At 51.1% G+C, this 21,179-nt stretch overlaps 2 protein-coding genes across 4 annotated transcripts in view; both read left to right on the plus strand.

The window, feature by feature from the left end:
* The window catches only part of WDR74 (WD repeat domain 74), a 5,073-nt gene extending 694 nt beyond the window's left edge, over positions 1–4,379 (plus strand). The window contains exons 2-9 of one of the 2 annotated variants that reach the window (XM_006105866.3): positions 1,274–1,349; positions 1,488–1,634; positions 1,779–1,880; positions 2,798–2,898; positions 2,979–3,034; positions 3,316–3,461; positions 3,550–3,606; positions 4,158–4,379. In XM_006105866.3, coding sequence (XP_006105928.3) covers positions 1,524–1,634; positions 1,779–1,880; positions 2,798–2,898; positions 2,979–3,034; positions 3,316–3,461; positions 3,550–3,606; positions 4,158–4,337 — 753 coding nt within the window. In that variant the 5' untranslated portion in view covers positions 1,274–1,349; positions 1,488–1,523 and the 3' untranslated portion in view covers positions 4,338–4,379. Of the gene's footprint in view, positions 1–1,273; positions 1,388–1,487; positions 1,635–1,778; positions 1,881–2,797; positions 2,899–2,978; positions 3,035–3,315; positions 3,462–3,549; positions 3,607–4,157 lie in introns of those variants that run through there. The other variant, XM_023746788.1, reaches the window with a different exon arrangement.
* An 830-nt stretch (positions 4,380–5,209) lies between these two features.
* Positions 5,210–20,794, plus strand: STX5 (syntaxin 5). Of its 2 annotated transcripts, XM_006105867.3 has the most exons (11): positions 5,210–5,341; positions 6,001–6,244; positions 7,177–7,247; positions 7,406–7,461; positions 7,576–7,646; positions 12,482–12,598; positions 12,682–12,738; positions 12,914–12,995; positions 13,462–13,568; positions 13,732–13,853; positions 19,278–20,794. In XM_006105867.3, the coding sequence occupies exons 2-11, from the start codon at positions 6,020–6,022 to the stop codon at positions 19,435–19,437; spliced, it is 1,068 nt and encodes a 355-aa protein (XP_006105929.1). In that variant the 5' UTR covers positions 5,210–5,341; positions 6,001–6,019; the 3' UTR covers positions 19,438–20,794. The 2 variants fall into 2 exon arrangements, with proteins under 2 accessions (XP_006105929.1, XP_023602554.1); XM_023746786.1 differs by lacking the exon at positions 5,210–5,341 and having other exon boundaries at positions 5,942–6,244.
* The last annotated feature ends 385 nt before the right edge of the window (positions 20,795–21,179 follow it).

The following is a 21,179-nucleotide window of genomic DNA, read 5'->3' on the forward strand; positions in this document are numbered from 1 at the left end:
ATGCGAGGCTGCAGTACCCAGACACGCACAGTACCTGCTGTTACACCGTTTGCACCCCGAGGGATTTCTCCTGGTTCCATAACCTTTTGAGTGACCCTGAGCAAGTCAGTTCCTAGTTTAGAGGATGCCTTTAACTGGGGACTGACAGCCACTCACAGTGTGAGGAAGCTCCCAAAGGAAAGTTAGGAGGAAAGGCTGGCGGCTAGTGACTGGCCTCGCTTTCTTTCTAAATGAAGAGGAGGTTGCGGGCAGGCTGTGTGGGTTTGGTGGCTCTAATTCTGGCAGGTGAGGTCTAGGAGGCTCGGGGAGTGAGAAGCTTAAGGCAGGCCTTGAAGGATTGGTAAAATGTTGACAGTAGAGAGAGGGATAAGGGCATTTTAGAAAGAGGCCACTGCCTGGGCAGAGGCCAAGGATTGGTGTCGGGCCACAGGGTACCTTGCAGGGAAGATAAATTGCATTTGGCGGGGTGGACCCGAGGAAACATTTTAACACGAGATGGGCAAGGTAGGTTGGGATTCATTGTAGAGGGCTGTCCGTGCCATTTTTGTCTTGTAGGCGGTGGGGAGTTACTGGGTTTTGAGCAGCAGTGCTGTGGCCCACGCTGTGAGCCTGTAGGGGTGTGGAGGATGAGCTGGGGAGAGAGCAGTTGGGAGACTATTGCCACAGCCCAGGCAGGCGATATAGACCCTGAACCAAGTGGAGAGGGTGGGCAATGTGAGAAAGCATAGGCTGGGGCTGGCAGCTTCTAGGGAAGACTCGCTTGGGCTCCCTGGGAGGGGTACACTGTGGGGGAGACTGACAATGAGCACGTGGAGCCCAGACAGGGAACTGAAGCTGGTGTTTGACTTTGGCCAAACCCTAACTCCCGACCGGTGCCATTTCCGTCCTTTCAGAGTTACTGATCCTGACCCCTGGTGACCGGAGAAAGGTTCAGAAAGACGGGCAGGGCCAGGTGCCCCCAGATGTAGCTGTGGGTTACAAAGGCACTTTGCGTTGGAGCATCACAGACTTGATTTCTGGTTCTGACATTTGCTGAGTGGGCAAAACTTTTAATGGCTCAGAGCCTCCGTTTCTTCACTTATAAAACCTCACTCTGTCAAGGAAATGAAATAATATACACTGAAGCCAAAAATTGTCCAGACCTACGTTACCTCCTCCTGAGGAGGAGGACTGGTTGGGGTCTAGTTAATGTGGGAGTGGGTCGACTGGGCTTAGAGAATAGTTTCACACTTTTTTTTTTTTAACCCTGACTCTATCCTTCCTCTCCCTGCAGCACCCTCATCACGTGTGTGGATTCTGGGGTTCTCCGAGTCTGGGGTGACGACGACAAGGAGACCTCCTCTGACCCAGTGAGGCTCCCCTGCCCTGATCCTCGTGGTTGGGGAAGGTGGGAGCCAGGGTAGGAGTTGAATGAGGGCTTTGGGGGAGGAGGATTAGGGATCCAGGAATTGACTCTCATTTCCCCTCTCATCTCTCATTCTTTTCAGCTCCTGGAACTGAGGGTGGGCCCTGGGGTGTGTAGGATGCGCCAAGACCCAGTGCACCCCCACGTAGTTGCCACAGGTGGGAAGGAGAATGCTTTGAAGGTCTGGGACCTGCAGGGGTCTGAGGAGCCTGTGTTCAGAGCCAAGAACGTGAGTGACCTCGGACCCAGGGAGGCTGGGGCCGCTGACCATGCGTCAGAGACCAGATGGGCTTTAGGGGATGATGACGGAGGGCGATAGGGAGGGGCACACTAGCTCGCCACAGCCCTGTCCCCCATCGACCCGCTCCCCCAGGTACGGAATGACTGGCTTGACCTGCGAGTTCCCATCTGGGACCAGGACATACAGTTCCTCCCTGAGTCGCAGAAGCTCGTCACCTGTACAGGGTACCACCAGGTGAGGTACCACCCCACCCTGACCTCCTACTGGGCTTAAGCAGCCTCCTAAGGAAACAGCTCCCTGCAGAGGCTCTGCCCCGTCCTTTGTCACAGCCATCCTTCTCACCACCCTCCCAAACCTGAGCTCTCAGAGGAGGGAGCACGCCTGTGTCCACTTCAGCCCCGTAGCCTTCTCTTACTGTGTTCTGGGATGGCGTTTTCTGAACTAGGACTCTTCATGTTCTTCCACCTGGAAGAGAGGCGGGGAGGGGAGGAGGGAGCATTTCCTTCACAGTAGATTGACAGCAGGTGTCACGAGAGGACATTGGGCTGCATGTCCAGAGAACTGGGTCTCTGGTCCTGATGCAGCCTCTGATTTGCTGCAGGACCCAGGCTTGCCTCTCCTCTGGCCTCAGCTCCTCAGCCCCATAGGAAGGGCCCGGCTGGGGATCGTTACAGCCCTGACCCAGGCAGGACTGGGTCATGGATTTGCTGTTGCCTTTGCCCTGCATATTGAAGTCTGATCTTGGTGATATGCTTCTGCTACAAATACACTTGAGGACTTCCTCTGTCCTCCCTTGTTCAGGCTAAACCTCTTGGCTTGAAATTCAGCATCCGCTGACAATTGGACTGACTTGCTTTTCCATTCCACCAAGATGGGAGTATGGGGGGATGGGATGGTCACACATGAAGACCAGGGAATGCTGCCACTTCCCCACCTGGGGGGTCACTCCCCTCTGCCCTGTCCATTTATGCTGCTAAGCTGTCTCCCCCCCACACACACACACACACACACACTCAAATGAGAAAGTTTCTCTAAGAGTGGATCATAAACAGGAAAGCAGTATATGAAGGAGGGTGTGAAGATGGGGTGTGGGGTGAAGATGTGGGGGTACAGGGTGAGGGTACCCTTGTGACAGTTAAGTCTTCTTCCAGGTCCGTGTCTATGATCCAGCCTCCCCCCAACGCCGGTCAGTCCTCGAGGCCACCTATGGAGAGTACCCGCTGACCGCTATGACTCTCACTCCCGGGGGCAAGTGAGTGTTTAGAGGGCAGGTGTGGGGTCAGGGCTTCAGGAGGCTCCTGCTGACCCCACCTGCCTCTGCTCTCCTCTCAGCTCGGTGATCGTAGGAAACACTCATGGGCAGCTGGCAGAAATTGACCTTCGGCAAGGTAGTGGACTGGGGAGCCTCGCAGGAGGGTGGGGCAGGATTCCCTCTGGGGCAGTTGAACCCTCATTTAGGCATCAGTTTGGGTTCAAATCCTGGTTTCAAAAGCTGAATGACCTTGGACATGTTACTTCAACTCCCTGTGCATAGTTGACCTGTAAAATGGATATAATGGTAACTCCTATCTCAGCGTTATGTTAGGAATTAAATCCCGAAATAAAAAGTGATTTCAACAATAAATACTACTGGTGGCGTGGCTCGCCTGACGCCTCCCCCTTTCTCCAGGGCGCCTCCTGGGCTGCCTGAAGGGGCTGGCAGGCAGTGTCAGAGGGCTGCAGTGCCACCCTTCGAAGCCTCTCCTAGCCTCCTGTGGCTTGGACAGAATCCTGAGGGTACACAGGATCCGGAACCCACGGGGCCTGGAGCACAAGGTGAGAGCCTGCTGTCTCCTGTGCCCCCCACTCATACTTCTGTCCATTTCACTGTGTTTGACTCCTTAAGGTCCCTGGTCTCTTGCAGGTTTATCTGAAGTCTCAGCTGAACTGCCTTCTTCTGTCGGGCAGGGATAACTGGGAGGTAAGCAGTGGGGTCTGGGAAGGTTGGGACCAAGAGCATACATGTGAGCTTTCTTTCCTGCGGGGAGCAGAAGGAAGCAGCTGGAACAGAGACTGGCCCTGCCCATCTCCCTGCCGCATTACTGCATTTTTGTGAGGAGTGTTAATAGTTATAGTCCTGCCCTAACCGGTTTGGCCCAGTGGATAGAGCCTCTGCCTGCGGACTCAAGGGTCCCGGGTTCGATTCCGGTCAAGGGCATGTACCTTGGCTGTGGTCACATCCCCAGGAGGGGATGTGCAGGAGGCAGCTGATCGATGTTTCTCTCTCATCGAAGTTTCTAACTCTCTATCCCTCTCCCTTCCTCTCTGTAAAAAGTCAATAAAATATATATTTTTAAAAATAGTTATAGTTCTGACAGGGTTCCTGCCAAGAGTGACACAGGGACATGGATGGGACTTGTTCCCAGAGCAGGAAATGCAAGTGGTGGTTACCTGGCAAGATGACTTCCCGTTAAGCCCCCTCCCCTGTGGGTCTGCCTGTGCCCGACTCCTAAGCTTTTCTCCACTCACTAGGATGAGCCGCCGGAGCCTCCAGAGCCGGCTAAGTTGTCCTCGGCAGACGCAGAGGCAGATGAACTTTGGGCCTCCCTGGAGGCAGCTGCCAAGCGCCAGCGCCCTGCTTTGGAGCAGACATCAGGGGTCTTCCCAACCGGGCTGAGAAAGAAGAAGCGGCCTGGCTCTGCCAGCCCCTGAGGGGCCTGAGCTCACTTTGTAAATAAACAGCTGACACCCATCGTGACCCTGCGCCTTTTGTGATGGGAGAAGTTAAAGGGGCGGCTGCTCTCTGAGCTGGGGCGGCGGGATCTCTGACGTCACAAAAGCGGTGGGAGCCAGTGGGCTGGAGTGGTGGCACCCAGTGCCGGGCGAGCCGGGCCCTAGCGGGCCATGGGCTGCTGCCAAGACAAGGACTTGAAAACCCCCAGTGGGAAGCCCAAGGCGGCCAGATCGGAGGAAGTCGAGGAAGGTGGGAACAGAAACACAGCTGGGGTGCTCAGGGAACGGGAGAAGGGTCAGGGGGGGGAGGGTGGCGGGGGGAGTGGAGTTCAGCGGCCGCTTCATCCTCGCAGACACCGAGGAGGTCGATGAGAACTCGTCGGACCACCAGAAGCCCAAGTCTAACGAAAGCCTTTTGATCACCGTGCTGTGGCGGCGGCTGTCCTTGTTCAGCCGTCGGGGCTCGCGGACAACCAAGAGGCAGTCAATCAAGCATGGGTGTACGTTCCAGGAGAACCCGGAGGAAATCCGGGAGGAGCCGGAGAAGGGATGACCCCTGCCCGGCTCTCAGTCCTCCCCAGCTTCCAGAGAATAAAGTTTCTAACGTGTACTAGCCGGAGCGCTTGTGCCTCTGCTGCCCTCTGCCCGCACCACCCGGGCTGCGGTCTCTTTAAGGCTCCTCCCCAGAGGCTGGCCCCGCCCAATGGGCCGCCGCTCTAGTTCCTAGGGGCGGGGTCACGACAGCGGCCTAGCCAATGGGAGAGCGTAGTCGTTCTTGTATTTGGGTGGGGGGCGTGTCCCCGGGGTGCCGGGCTGGAATAGGCGTGGTACCGCCCTCTAGTCAGCGGGGGTGGGGTTACGTGTGGGTGACGTGGCGGCTCCTAGTCTTTGGTCGAGTTTCGGAGGCTTCCTCGCCCGGGGAGTAGGCGGTGACGGCCCAGGAGATTGTGGCGGCGGCGGCGGCGGCAGGCGGCGGAGAGGAGGTAGGACTTGCTCTAAGAGTGGTCTGGCCGCCGTGTCAGCTAGGGGCCGCGGCTTTCCGGGGGCGATGACGGGTGGGGGGTGGGGGGGAAGGAAACCAGGGGCGAGCGGACAAGTCTTGCCGGCAGGGCTCGGGGTGAGCGAATACCTCGGTGTCCAATCAGGAAAGCCTCTATTAAGAAAGACGTCGGCATGAGCTAATCATTAGTTGCAGTTCCCTTAGAAGGCGGAGCTTGAGCGGGGGGTGGGACTTCCTGTTTCAAATAAACACCCGGAGATTTCTCCCCCTCCGCCCACCGAAGTGTGTCCCCCCTCCGAAGGTCCGTTACCCTTTCTCCCCGAGGCGGGGAAGGAACCCGTGGATCAGGAGGGCCCAGCTAGGGCCTGGGGGCAGTTGCACAGGCCGAGCTGGAGCTTTGGGGCCGCGGGTCCTGCCGTGGGCCCTGTCTCTGCTTCGGGGCCCCCGGCCCGCGCTCCCGCTGCCCGAGCCAAGTTGGAAGAAGAGTGAGGAGGGAGCGGCTTAGGCCGGAGAGGAAGTGGGGCCCAGCCTGTTGCCCGCCGGCCCCAGGATCTGCGGTTGGCTTCGGGGCGCAAGGATTTGCTGGTTGGGGGCAGTTTCTGGGGGAGAGGCCTGGGAATGACACTCTCCCCTCCACAACAGTCCGAGGTTATGCGTCTCAATGATCCCGCGGAAACGCTACGGGACTAAGAACACGGATCAGGGTGTCTACCTGGGTCTCTCAAAGACACAGGTCCTGTCCCCTGCAACTGCTGGCAGTAGCAGCAGCGACATCGCCCCTCCGCCCCCCCCAGTGGCCCTGGTCCCTCCCCCTCCCGACACCATGTCCTGCCGGGATCGGACCCAGGAGTTCCTGTCTGCCTGCAAATTCCTGCAGAGCCGTCAGGTAAGGGCCGGGCGTGGGAACGAAAGGCAGGGGTGCGCTCTGCTCGGAGCCTGATGGGGAACTGGCCGGGCTTGGAGGGGGCGTGGGATCTGTGAAGAGGTGGGCTCGCTACCTACAGGCAGACACACAGACCTTCTCGTGCGAGGAACCTGGAGGGTAGGGTTGCTGGTCCTGAAGGAATACCTCGGGGTGAGAGATACTGGGTTTGGATAAGGAACAGGTTCTAGAAAGAGCCTCTAGCCCAGAGACAACCACTTTGAATTCTAGCTCTGGTATAGTGCTGCCACAAGTTCGCTCTGTTTCTGTATCTGTAAACTGAAGGGAGTTGTCTAGATAAGTAACTTTTACCAAAATCAGTTTGGAGTGCGTTTTAAGAAATTGCATTCCCTTGCCTTGATCCAGACTTGGTGAATGTAGGAGGGGCCCGAGTGACTGCAGTTTCAAATACTTGTACTGCTCAGCCCTTGTTAACACCTGCTCTTCTGCACTCTACTCTCCAAGAGCTCTCCCGTTATCCTCTTTGGTTCCCAGATCAGAAGAATAGGATGGTAATCCGAGCTGTGTATTTAGTCTTTGCAGTGCACCAGCTATTCGGCTGAAATACTTTTTACCACCCCGTGTCCTTTAATCTTAGCAACACCCATAAGGAGGTGTGGGGGTTGTCTTCGTTTTGTAGGAGGGAGATACAGACTCAGAACAGTGTAAGTAACTTGCCCCAAACTCCACAGCTACTAAGTGGTGGAATCAAGATTTGAACCCGGGTCTCTCTGTCTTCAAATCTGGGCTCTCACCTGCTACTCCCGCTACTCCCGGTAGACCCGCTGGTAGAGGATACGGTCAGTCCTAGAGAGAGTTTAGCGGACAGCAGAGAACAGTGAAAGCTGGTGATGGGGAAGGGGATTCGAGTTTCACCTCTTGACATTGCTTTTCAGAATGGGATACAGACAAACAAGCCAGCTCTCCGTGCTGTCCGGCAGCGCAGTGAATTCTCCCTCATGGCCAAGTGAGTTGAGGAGTGGAGTGGGCTGAGGCAGTGTCTGAGGAGGAGGCTGCCTCTGCTGGCCTGGCTGTGAGGGCTGGAAGGGGTTGTGCTGGAGCTGATGGGGGAGGAGGCCCTCTCCTGCTCTCTCCCACGGTGCTCTCACTAACGCTTGCTTGCAGGCGCATTGGGAAAGACCTCAGCAACACCTTCGCCAAGCTGGAGAAGCTGACGATCTGTGAGTGTTCTTGGGGTGTTACAGGAACGGGCAGTGGACCAAAGAGGGTGGAGGAACCCTACTCCCTGAGCCTTCTCTTTGAGGTCACCCGTCGTGGCTTCTTTATCTCCGCAGTGGCAAAGCGCAAGTCCCTCTTTGATGATAAAGCAGTGGAGATTGAGGAGCTAACGTATATCATCAAACAGGTGAGCGACTAGCTATCGAGAGGGCCCAGGTTTCCAGTCAGATCACTTCCATCGTTTTCCATTGCCACGGAGGCCCAGAGCAAGTTTCTGGAGTTAGCCCCAAACATCAAACATCTTGCTCATCCACTGAGTCTCTAGATACTGTTTTATTATCTACTGTGTACAAAACACTGCACTGGGCACTTGTCTCCCAAACATGAGACAAGATTCTGCCTTCAAGGGTTTATTGTCTAGAAGAGTATTCCCATAATATGAGTAGAAGATGAGTGTATAGAAAACATTTTACAAAAAGATGAATGAAAGGGGGGCATGTGTTATACCTTCGACAATAAAGATTTTAAAAAATGAATGAAATAGTCTGGAACACTGGAAAAGATTTTTTAGAGGACGTCAAATCTGAGCTAGTTTTGTTTTTTTTTTAAATATATTTTATTGATTTTTTAAAGAGAGGAGGGGAGAGGGATAGAGAGTTAGAAACATCGATGAGAGAGAAACATCGATCAACTGCCTCTTGCATGCCCCCTACTGGGGATGTGCTCTCAACCAAGGTACATGCCCCTGACGGGAATCGAACCCGGGACCTTTCAGTCCGCAGTCTGACGCTCTATCCACTGGGCCAAACCGGTTAGGGCTGAGCTAGTTTTAAAGCTTGGATAGAGCCAGCGAAAAAAATTCCAGACAGAGAAAACTGAGTGCAGAGGTATGGCTTCTAACAGGGAGGGTTCAGGCCTTGTTCAGATGTCACCTGCTCAGGAGGCCTACCTGACTGTGCTGTTTAATAACTCCAGCAACCAGAGTTCTGATCTCCCTTACCTCGCTCTGTTCTTTGCATTTATTTATTTATTTATTTATTTATTTATTTAATAACTATAGGCCCGATGCACGAAATTCGTGCAACAGTAGGCCTTCCTTCCCCCGGCTGCCGGCACCGGCTTCCCTCCGGACCCGGGCTTTCCTCGCAGCCCCAGCTTCGTCCAGAAGGACATCTGGTCTAATTAGCATATTACACTTTTATTAGTATAGGTTACTTTTTTAATTGATTGATTTTAGTGAGGAAAGGGGAGAGAGAAAGAGAAATATTGATTTGTTCCATTCATTCATTGGTTGGTTCTTGTATGTGCCCTGTCCGGGGATCAAACCCGCAACCTTGGTCTGTCAGGGCGATGCTCTAACCAACTGAGCTGCCTGGCCAGGGCTGTTTTCTTCCTTAAAGCACTTGAATCTGAAATTTCAGTGTTTTGTATAATTAGCTCGTTATGTTTTTTGTTTGTCTTTGTTCTCTCCCAACTACCTCATTTCCACTCCAAAAAGGAGGGGCCCAGGAGCAGAGATCTTTTTCCTTTCTGCTTGTTCACAGATGAACCCCAAATGCCTGCGACAGGTCTGGCATTTGGTAGGTGCTCGGTACTTGCTGACTGACTGAGTCATTGGCAGGAGATGGATGAGGCTGTAAAGGTAGATTGGTGGCTGGCTGTGGGGCTCATTGTGGGCCCTGTAAGGAGGATGGAACCACTCTGAATGCCGTGGGCTGCAAAGACCGTTAGAACCTGGATCCCGGTTCTGCCTGAGAGACACTGGTCTCGCACAGGTCTCCACACTGTGATTCCCCCTCTCCGCACAGTGTAATAAGAACAAACTGAGGTTGAAGGGCCTGGGAGGAGGGGAGAAAACGCTGGAGCACGGGGCAGGGAGGCTGGCAAGGACCTGCCGCAGTGCCTGCAGTTATCAGGACCGAGATGCTGCTGGCGGAGGCCGGAGGGAGACACGTTCAAGACATGCTGTGCTGGGTAGGAAAGAGGGCTCCGCTAACTATTGGGGTGTTACTGCATAGGCACTCAAGAACCACAACTGGGTTCAGGCAGACGAGTTCAAATCCCAGGTGCACCCCTTCCGATGTGACCTAAGTACCTACCTGCGCTGAGCTTCAGTTCCCTTACAAATAACAAGGAGCTGATAACAGTACCCACCTCACAGGGTGGTGGTCAGGAGTCCCTTGTTTATTTCCAGTCACACATTATTGAGTGCGTTTGGCTGCCTGGTTCTGGGGATTGGGCAGCCACAAGGCAGATGTGTGGTTCCTGTCTTCGGGAAATTCCTTTCTCAATGAGTAAAGTAGGCACTATACCGGTATACTGGTAAATTTTTCAATAAGAAATAATGTAAGCCCGGCTGGTGTGGCTCAGTGGTTGAGTGTCGACCTATGAACCAGGAGGTCACGGTTCAGTTCCTCGTCAGGGCACATGCCTGGATCCCCAGTGGCAGGTGTACAAAAGGCAGCCTATCAGTGATTCTCTCTCATCTTCGATGTTTCTCTCTCTCTCCCCCTCTCCTTTCCTCTCTGAAATCAATAAAAATATATATATTTTAAAAAGAAATCATGTAAGTGGGTTACTCAGGGTAGGGGCCTACTTTAGATGGGGCGATGTAGGATGGGGGTAAACAAGTGGCATTGAGACCTGAATGGTTAGAGAAAAGCCATTCAACAAGATCTGGTGGGAGCACTTTCTAGAAAGTGAGAAAAGCAAAGGAAGAGGTTCTAAAGTGTGGGCGACTTTGGTAAACATGAAAGAGACTAAAGTGATCGCAGCATAGCAAGTGCGAAGGAGACCGGGAGGGGATGAGATCAGAAACGGGGGGCCAGACCATGTACTAGTAGCATCTGTGCAGCCAGGCGGGAGTCTGGGTTGGGTTTCACATGTAGTGGGAAGCCCTGGGAAGATGGGAAGCAGAGGGTGTGAGTCCCGTTTTGGGTGAGAGGATCCCGCCGGCTGCGTGTAGAACGGATTGTCGCGGGACAAGCTCTAGGAGGAAGGTCGCTCAGGAGGCTCGTGGAGCTTTTTTAGCGAGAACAGGCCGTTGGGCGAGGACGGGTTCAGCAGAGGAGGTGAGTGGGCAGGTTCAGCTGGGTTCTTGGGGTTCTTTCTCGGTTCCATGTGGACTAAGGGAAAAGAGGAATTGAGGATGGCTCTAAGTTTTGGGTCTGAACAACTGGTGAAGGGCGGTGCCATTTACCAAAATGGAAAAGAAGGAAGAGGGGGGAACAGCTTTGAGCGGGGAATTAAACATCGTTTTCTGTGTTAAGTTTAAGTGCGAAGGAAGTTGTAAGCTGCTTAGCAAGTGGCATGACACACAGTAAGCAAACCCGAGGTTGCTGTTGTGTGTACACAGTAACGCTCAATAGAACGTGGTTGTGTTGTGGTGTGTGGGTAGGTGGGTTGGGGGTGTGCGAGTATGTGATTTAGAAGCTTCTAGCTTGGGCACCGTGGCGGGACATGGTGCCGTTTTCTAAGCTAGAACCCTGGGAGAGGAGATCTTAAGGGAAAAAACCTGGAATGTCGATTTGGACCCATGACTATGAGGAGGCTGCATCAGCTTTCCAAAGGGACAGACCCACAGTCAGCAGAGGAAATGGACCGAGAGTGTAGAGAATGGTTGGGGCGAGGGTACTCTGTGGGGAGATGCTAACTGGGGAGACTGCGTGATAGAAGTTGTCTGATCTAGTTTTTCCATCTGGCCTATTTCTCTTGCTGTTTGTGAATCCTGAGGATATTTTTTCCCACTGATCAGAACAGAACCCTTTAGTCCGGGGCTGACACTCTAACTACTGAGCAACCAGTTAGGACTCGTCTATTTCTTGAACTTACTATTCTAGGCCTCTTTCCCTTCCCTTTTCTTCTTCCTCTGATTCCTCTCTGGCTGGCTGCCCTGGGCCACACTTCTTCTCTGCCATTCGCTGGCAGCCTCCTTCATCTCCTTTGTCTAGTGTGGCCCTCGGCAGGCTGGGTTGGGGAGTGGATGAGGCATTGGTCTGGTATAGAAAGCCTGGCTGTGCTGCTCTTGTGTGTGACCTTGAACAAGTCACAGCTTTCATTCTTGCAATGATAGTTAGTTAGTTAATCTCCATCTGAGGACATTCTTCCACTGAGTCTTAGAGAGAGTGGAAGGGAGGGAGAGAGAGAGAAACATCGATCTGAGAGAGACTTATCAATTGGTTGCCTCCCGCACGCGCCCCAACCAGTGCTGGGGATCAAGCCTGCAAACAAGGTATGTGCCCTTGACTAGAATGGAACCCAGGACCCTTCAGTCCATGGGCCAACACTCTGTCCACTGAGCCAAACTGGCTAGGGCTAATTTTTTAAAAAATTGATTTTAGAGAGAGGAAGGGAGAGAGAGAGAGAAACCACTTTGTTGTTCCACTTATTGATGCAGTCATTGGCTGTTTCTTGTATGTGCCCTGGCCAGGGATCTAACCCATAACCTTGGCATATTGGGATGATGCTCTAAACCAACTGAGCTATCCGGACAGGGCGCGGTAAACTTTTTTTTCCCCTTAAGTAATATGAATGTATTAGGTCATCTGGAAAACCAGATGGGCTGAGCCTCAAAATGGCGCCAGCCTGAAAGGAATTCTGTATATAGAGATTGTTTCAGTGATGCTTTTGGAAAACCATGCTGCCTTTGACTCCTCTTTTCTCCTGAGTACCACATAGGCGCTTTGTTGGTTAACATGATCTGGGTTTAAGATTTTGGCCTTTTAAGTGTTTTTGTGACCCTGAACTTGGCGTCATGGTGTGAAGTAGGGCAGTAGGGTGGAGGGGTAAACGAGTCATTTATTTACACATCGACGCGGCCAGATTTCATCTCTTTGTTTCTCCTCTGCAGGGATGAACCTGAGAAAACTGCAGAGCTTGGAAAATCCCAGCGGGCCCCTTTGGGCTGACTTGTAACTGCCAGTAACTCCCACTCTGTCTTCCCTGCCAGAGATGTCCATGCGGGAGAGGCGCTGGCCGAGGACTCCTTGGCTGATACTGTTTTTCTGTTGCCTCTTTCACCAGGATATCAATAGCCTCAACAAGCAGATCGCCCAGCTTCAGGATTTTGTGAGGGCCAAGGGCAGCCAGAGCGGCCGGCACCTGCAGACCCATTCCAACACCATAGTGGTCTCCCTGCAGGTGGGACCTGGGTGCGGGAGACGGGGAGATGAAAGGCAAGAAGGTCTTGTCTTCCTTTGCTGACCTTTCTCTTTTTCTCCTAGTCAAAGCTGGCTTCCATGTCTAACGACTTCAAATCCGTCTTAGAAGTAAGGACAGAGGTGAGTGGAATCTGTGTGGGAGGGATCGGAGTCTGGGGACAAGGGTCCGGAGGGAAATGGGAGAGACAGGTGGAAGGCAAGCGAAGGATGACAGGGTCATGGCCGACAGGAAGGGTCTCTAACATACATGCTTTCCAGAAGCCTCAGGACCTTTGCATTTCTTCCCCAACCCCAGAACCTGAAGCAGCAGAGGACCCGGCGGGAGCAGTTCTCCCGAGCGCCTGTGTCAGCCCTGCCCCTTGCCCCCAACCACCTGGGTAAGTCACAGGCCGTACGGGGAGTCCGGAGGGGTACAGCTTAGTTACTCTGGTTGTGATGGCATCTTCTAAGGGCAGGGGTTGGGTGAGAGAATATGGGGGCAAGGAAGTTGCTAAGCTTTCTCTCTCAGAGGTCAACTTCATTGATGGTGTTACTGATCCGCACTTGGTTTCCCACGTTCTCACTCTTGGGGATGAATTCAGTCATGTCCAGAAGAATAACAGTTACTGATATGTTTGTGCACTCACTTTATTCACATGCTCTCATTTAATTTTCACAACCACCCTCTGAGAAAACAACTATTATTATTCCCTATTTTACAGGTGAGGAAACGGAGGCTCAAAAGGGGTTAAATGACTTGTCCAGGGTTATGAGGCTAGTAAGTGGGATTCAAATCCAGAGCATGCAGGCTTTGAAACTGCTTTTAACCAATAAAAACACACCATGTCTTCTTTCTTCCTTCAGGAGGCGGTGCTGTGGTTTTGGGGGCAGAGTCCCGTGCCTCCGGGGATGTGGCCATCAACATGTTGGACGCTCGGACCAGCCAGCAGCTACAGCTCATTGACGAGCAGGTACATAGGTTCTGAGCTGGGGAGGCGTTGCCCCCATGCTCTCTGTGGGCCACAAGCCAGTGTTTGGAATGTGCCGTGTGAAATGGCGAGCTGGGCGGGTCCTAAGGAGGCAGGCCCTGCCCTCAGAAGCTCCCAGTGCTCATGTCTGCTCCCTGCTCTGCAGGATTCCTACATCCAGAGCCGGGCAGACACCATGCAGAACATCGAGTCCACAATCGTTGAGCTGGGCTCCATCTTTCAGCAGTTGGCACACATGGTTAAGGAACAGGAAGAAACCATTCAGAGGTGAGACTCTCTCTCTCTCACCCCAAACAGAAGAGCTTTCTCTCCCTAAAGGTCCCCAGGGACAGTCGTTGGGAGAGTAGAATGCCTGCCCACCCCCAGGCACAGCTCACCTGCTTCCATGGATTCCACAGTGTGTGGAGCACCGGTTCCCTGTCAGGTTCTGTTCTAGGTGCGGGGCACACAGCAACGAGTAGAAAGCAAAGTTTCTGTTTCATGGAGCTTAACTTTTGTAAGTGTGTGTGGAATGCGTACGCACCCTGCTGAAAAGAATTAACAAGACATTTTCAGACAGTGAAAGGAGTATACAGAGAGTTAAAGTAGGGCGATGTGTTAAGACAGTGACTGACTAGGGTGGTGTATCAGATAGGGTGGCAGAGAGGCCATTCTGAAGACCATGATGTTGATTAAAGCAGAGACCTGAATGACAAGAGGGATCCAACCATGCAAAGAAGAGACAAAGAGTATTCTAGGCAGTGTGGACAGCTTAGGCTCTAAGATGGGACATTCTTGCTGTATTCAAGAATCAAAGAAGACCAGCATGAGCAGGGACAGAGAGGGACAGGATGAGGAGGAGGGAGGCAGAGCCCACCCACAGGAGGGCCTCTCTGCTCCTCCGCGCCTCCTGCTGCTTCAGAGGCATTTAAAAATATACATATATATTCTTACTGATTTCAGAGAGGAAGGGAGAGGGAGAGAGAGAAACATCAGTCTGGGACCCTTCAGTCCGCAGGCAGACGCTCTATCCACTGAGCCAAACCAGCTGGGGCTGTAAGAGTCATTTTATCAGCTCTTCCTCTTTGGCACTTACTATTCATTCAATCTGTTATAGCAGCAATTTCAACCCGTGTGAAGCAAGAATTTTTAAAATATACAGTATCTGACCATTTAGTGAGGGACACTAACCTTTTTTCTTTCCCCTTAGATTGTCAAATAAAAAATGACAAGAGCCCTGGCCAGTGTCTCAGTGGTTAGAGCATCAGCCCACCCACCAAAGGGTCATGGATTGAATTCCCAGTCAAGGGCAGGTCAAGGGCATATACCTGGGTTGCAGGTTTGATTCCTGGCCCCATTGGGGGCTGGTGCAAGAGGCAACCAATCGATGTGTCTTTCACATGGCTAAAAAGCAATGGAGAAAATATCTTCGGGTGAGGACTAAAAAAAAAAAATGACAACAGCCAACACAGCAATAGCCTACTTATGTGAATGAATCAAAATTATTTTTTTTTTGTCAGATCGGCAAAAAATATAGTACATTTTTTAGTAGTTTATGTGTGCTGTGAGATGAAAAAGGTTGAAAATCACTGGGTTATAGAGATATAGGTACAGCCTTGTACAAAAGAGAGAAACATCCCTGCACTTGCAGAACTTAAAGCCTAGTAGGGGAGATTCATTATTAAAAATACACATACGGCCTGGCTGGTGTTGCTCAGTGGTTGAGCGTTGACCTATGAACCAGGAGGTCAGAGTTTGAGTCCCAGTCAGGGCACATGCCCAGATTGCAGACTTGATCCCCAGTAGGGGGCATGCAGGAGGCAGCCAATGGATGATTCTCATCATTGATGCTTCTCTCTCTCTCCCTCCCTTCCTCTCTGAAATCAATAAAACTATATTTTTAAAAACATATATTTAAAGTTTAATGAAAGAGGAAAAAGCAGTCTTTTATATTTACTCAGGTTTTTACCATTTCCAGTGCTCTTCATTCCTTCCTGAATACCCACTTTCAATCTGGTATCACTTCCCTTTAACCTGAAGAACTTCATCATTTTTTGTTTTTTGTTAATCCTCACCCCAGGATATTTTTCCATTGGTCTTTTAGAGAGAGTGGAAAAGAGAGGGAAAGACAGAGAGAAACATGGATGTGAGAGAAACATCGATTGATTTCCTCCTGCACGTGCCCTGACCAGGGCCTGGGCCAGGGAGGAGCCTGCAACCAAGGAATGTGCCCTTGACCGGAATCGAGCCTGGTACCTTTTGGTCCACAGGCCAACGCTCTGTCCACTGAGCCAGATTGGCTAGGGCAGAACTTCAGCATTTTTTGTAGTGCAGATCTGCTAACAAGTTCTTTTACTTTTATTTGAAAATATCTCTTTCACTTTCCTTTTTTGTTTTTGTATTGATTTTAGAGAAAGAGGAAGGAAGAGAGAGAGAGAGAAAGGAGAGAGAAACATCGATGTGAAAGAGAAACATCAATCGGCTGCCTCCTGCATGTACCTTGACCAGTGACTGAACCCAAAACCCAGGCGTATGTCCTCACCAGGAAACAAACCAGAGACCCTTCAGTGCACAGGATGGCACTCAACCAACTGAGCCACACCAGCCAGGGACTTCATTCTTTAAAAAATTTTTTAAAATTACAGTTTACATTCAATATTATTTTATATCAGTTTGAGGTGTACACCTTCATTCTTTTTTTTTTTTTCTTATTGATTTCAGAGAGGAAGAGAGAGAGAGATAGAAACACCAATGATGAGAATCATTGATTGGCTGCCTCCTGCATGCCCCACACTGGGGATTAAACCCACAATCCAGATATGTGCCCTAACTGGGAATCAAACCCGTGACCTCCTGATTCATGGGTCAGCACTCAACTACTGAGCCAGCAATAAGACATTCTTTTGTCCTCCTCCCCATGTAAACTTTTTCTTTTCCATTTTCCTTATCCTCTCCTTCCCAAGCCATTATTTTCTGCCTCATTCATTTTTGTTTTATAACTCCCCTGCTATTTCCTCTCAGTGTCCTATTGATTTGTAGGTTGTTGTTTGTTTTTTTTTACCACCCGTGTTCTCTTTTATTAGTTTCATTCATGGACTTCGATTTTAAATCTTTTATATGCCAGATTGCATTTATTATTTTTCCATTTTTGTTAAAGCCAATGTGAGCTTGATTGAATACTAGTGACACGGTTCACGGATTCGTGCACATTGAAAGGAAATGAGTTAGAAGGTGGTTGGCAGGGTGAGACTGGGCAAGATGGGCCGGACACGCCCTGGAGCCAACCTCCTGTGATCCCTTCCCAGCGTCTGTGGAGTGAGTGGGGTCCCACCAGCAGGTGGGATCCCTCAGCCTGGCCTCTGGGGATCGGGCCGAAACCGGCTCTCTGACATCCCCCGAGGGGTCCTGGGGTGCAAGAGGGCACTCTGCAAAATTGCTGTTGTATAGGGTGTGGAGTAAACCAGATTAAGGGCCGACAGTGCCTTAGCAACAACATAACCCACAGCCAAGGGTGGAATCGCATGGCCCCATGAGGAATCGGGCTCCCTCCTCTCCGGTTTCTGGGTGTGTCACCTGAGAACCTCTGCTGCCAAATCACTGCAGCTCCACAGCTCCTGTGTTGAGCGTCTACCCCCTGCTGGTCAGTGTGCACCATAGCGACTGGTCGAACACTTAGCATATTAGCCTTTTATGTGTATGTAGATGAGATGACAGATGCACCCACACTGAGAAATGTAAGTATAGCCCAAAGCTAGAAAACCTGATCATTTAGGTAGCCTCTCTGACGTCGATAGGAAATCAAGTACAATCCAGGCTCCTGTACTTGGACAGATGAGCTCAGTCCTCATGACGCAGGACCTTGGCTTGCAGCCGCGGCCTAGCCTTTCCTCTCACTCTCCAGCTGGACTGCCTGCTCCACTGACTTTTCTATCCCTACAACTTGGAAAAGTCTCTGCTCCCAGGGCCTCCCTTTGCAAAGGCCGGGACGGTGTTTGTCTCTCAGGATTGCGCATGCAGGCCGCCTGGGAAATGTTTCCTTTTTCTCAGCAAGCTCTCGAGAGATTGCCCTTCCTCTGAGGACTTCTCTATACCCTGGAGAGACTTGGCCTCCTAATGTGGGGCTGTTCTTATCCCCCGACTTCCTGTTCATATGATTAGGTTTCTCTTTCTGTCTCTTATTTAGAACCAGGATTTCCTGACTGGAATGGCCTGTGAACTTTTTTTTTTTAATATCTTTTTATTGATTTCAGAGAGGAAGAGAGAGGGAGAGAGAGATAGAAACATCAATGATGAGAGAGAATTATCGATTGGCTGCCTCCTGCATGCCCCACACTGGGGATCGAGCCCACAATCCGGGCACGTGCCCGGACCGGAAATTGAACCATGACTTCTTGGTTCATAGGTCAGTGCGCAATCAGTGAGCTACACTGACCGGGTAGGCCTGTGAACTTTCACACCTCCCCCCCTCATTATAAATGCAACACATGCTTGTTAGACAAAAATCAATAAATACTGAGAGACTTGACTTTGGATGGTGACACACAATACAATATATAGATGATGTATTATAGAATTGTACACTTGAAACTTACATAATTTTATTAACCAGTATCACCCCAATAAATTTAATAAACATTTCTAAAAAGTAAGTACTGATGAGGAAAAATCATAATAGCTAATATTTGGGGGCTCTTAGTATGGATGAGCACTTCATGTTTGTTAATTCAGATAAGTAGGTTTTGTGTTACCTTCATTTTTCCTTCCTTTTTCAGTTGAGGCAAATGAGACTTGAGGTTAAATGACTGGCTTAGGGTCATTAGGTAATAATCAGTTGCAGAGCTGATTTTCAAATCAGAGCCAAGACTTCTTTATGTTACCTTTCTATAGCTTTTTTTAAAAAAAAATTTTTTGCCCTAACCAGTTTGGCTCAGTGGATAGAGCGTCAGTCTGCGGACTCAAGGGTCCCAGGTTCGATTCCGGTCAAGGGCATGTACCTTGGTTGCTGGCACATCCCCAGTAGGGAGTGTGCAAGAGGCAGCTGATGGATGTTTCTCTCTCATCGATGTTTCTAACTCTCTATCCCTCTCCCTTCCCCTCTGTAAAAAAAAAAAATATATATATATATATATAAAATATATATATATATTGATTTCAGGGAAGAAGGGAGAGGGAGAGAGAGAGAGAAACATCAATGATGAGAGAGAATCATTGAGCTGGCTCCTGTGTGCCCCCCAATAGGAATCCAGCCCCACCTGGGCATGTGCCCTGATCAGGAATCGAACCGTGACCTCCTGGTTCATAGGTTGATGCTCAACCACTGAGCCACGCCAGTCAGACGCCAGAGCTTTTTCTACACACACACATACACACACACACACACACACACACACATACACAAAATGGGATCCTATGGCATATAAACACTTCGTTTCAAATTATAAGAGGAAGTTTATTTGGAAAGTTACAGAGGTAGTAGAAGCGAGCCAGCTGGACTGCATGGGCTCAGGAAACAAGTCAGGGGCAGAAGGGCCCTTGGAGCTTAGGAGAGAGCAAGGCAAAGGTCACACCCGGGGGAACAGAGCGGGAAGGGAAAGACATGCTTGAGCATTTTTTCCTCCTACGCACTGTGACCATCTTTCCATGTCACTAAATGTGCTCCGGTAGCATGCCTTCTAATCGGTGTCCCGTTTCCTCTCCTCCTTGCCTATCCAGGATTGACGAGAACGTGATGGGAGCCCAGCTGGATGTTGAGGGCGCCCATTCAGAGATCCTCAAGTACTTTCAGTCAGTTACCTCCAACCGGTGGCTCATGGTCAAAATCTTCCTCATCCTCATTGTCTTCTTCATCATCTTTGTGGTCTTCCTTGCCTGAACCTTCTCCACCCTAAGGCACTCCGTGGGGGTTTGCAACCCACCTGGGAGGGCAGGTGGCCAGTGCTGCCACTGAGCCTGCGCAGGGTGCTTGGGAGAAAGGCCCTGTTTTCCTGGAACTGCTAAGAATGGCCACTGCCCCTGGCCCCCCACCCCTTGCCTCTGGCCAGCCACCTGTCCTCCCCTCACCACCCTCAGGCCCTGAAACACAGGGTTCTGGATTTGGATTCTGCTGTGAAGTGGCTGGAAAGGAGCAGTGGCCACCTAGGGGCCAGTGAGGAGGTTGTCTCCACTAGGAGATTTTTATAAACCCTCCCCAGCCTCTCCCAAAGGGAAGTGTGGCAGCAAGGGGAGATGATGCCCTTCCTCACATCCTGAGAGTGAGGAGAGGAAGCGAAACTGCCCCCGGGACCAACTTTCCCATCTGGGTTAAAATTTGACCTCTTTCTTCCTCTCTTCACTATGTGAGGCAGGGGCCCTGAGCACCTCAGCTGCCCACACAACCCCAACTTTGGCTGCTGGTGACTCAGTCTGCCAAAGGAGCTGCAGCTGTTTCCTCCCAATTACAGCAAGACTGACAGCCTCCCTAGCCATGTCGTCATTTCTGGGTGGGAGCGTCGAAGGGCCTAGGCAGCAAGTGGGGTGAGCCCATACCCAGTTCAAGAACTGAAAGGGTTGGGCCAATGGCTGTGAGGCGCCAGGCGTTGGGCTCTGTGCACAGTGGCCTCCAGGCAGGAGAAGCAAGTACCGCAGCACTTCATTAGCATGGCAACTTCCCTTCAACGGGGCAAGCAGGACCTCAGAGTGCATTCCTGATGGGTGGCAACTTCCGGGACCATCTCCAGCAGTATCTGGACCTGTTTCATCTGCTAACTGGTTGGTCCCAGTTTTTCCTTGAGCTGGATGAAGCCGGAGCTCGAGTGAAAGGTGAAGAATTCATTCCCAGTTCCAGCTGAGGCTCTTGGTTCCCTCCAAGCCAGTCACAGGAGAATGAGACCTGCCTGGAATACCCACCCTCCAGAAAGGTTAATATGCCTTGTCATTCCTGACCAGGACCCACAACCACATCATTATGAGGTCACTGGAGTCCTCTCATCTCAACACAAAGGAAGCTCAAGCTATAGAGACAACAATCACCATACACTGGCTTGGCCTAGTACTTTGGGGGGTCTAGGAGAGTCCACGCCTTTCTAGCTCTGGCATTTTAATATTTCCTCTCCCCTTGGCCTCTGTTCAGTAGGTGGTCTTGCTGGACTCTTCAATACCCAGTTGACACACCATGTGGGCCTGGCATAGCACATCTGTGGTAGATGGGGAGGTTTGTGAAGACAATTGCTCACTAAAGCCTGACAAATCAATCCTTTGACTCTGCAACGCTTCATGGAGGGGTTGCATAGATCAGAAATTCATTTATTTCACAGGTATTTGTTGAATTCCTGCCATGTGCCAAGCATGGTACTGAACCAGCTGCTAAAGAAAAAAGCCATGAATTAGGCAAGGGCCCTGCTCTTTTGGAGCTTATGTTTAGTTTTCTATTTCTTGACATTCTAATTTTTTAAATTTTTTTAAAAATTGATTTCAGAGAGGAAGGGAGAGGAAGAGAAACATCTATGAGAGAATCATTGATCGGCTGCCTCGGGCAGGCCACACACTGGGAATTGAGGCCACAACCCAGACATATGCCCAGACTGAAAATCGAACCGTGATCTCCTGGTTCATAGGTTGACGCTCAATCACTGAGCC

Source organism: Myotis lucifugus, unplaced genomic scaffold (genome assembly GCF_000147115.1).
Source record: "Myotis lucifugus unplaced genomic scaffold, Myoluc2.0 scaffold_731, whole genome shotgun sequence".
In the NCBI taxonomy this organism is placed as follows: Eukaryota; Metazoa; Chordata; class Mammalia; order Chiroptera; family Vespertilionidae; genus Myotis; species Myotis lucifugus.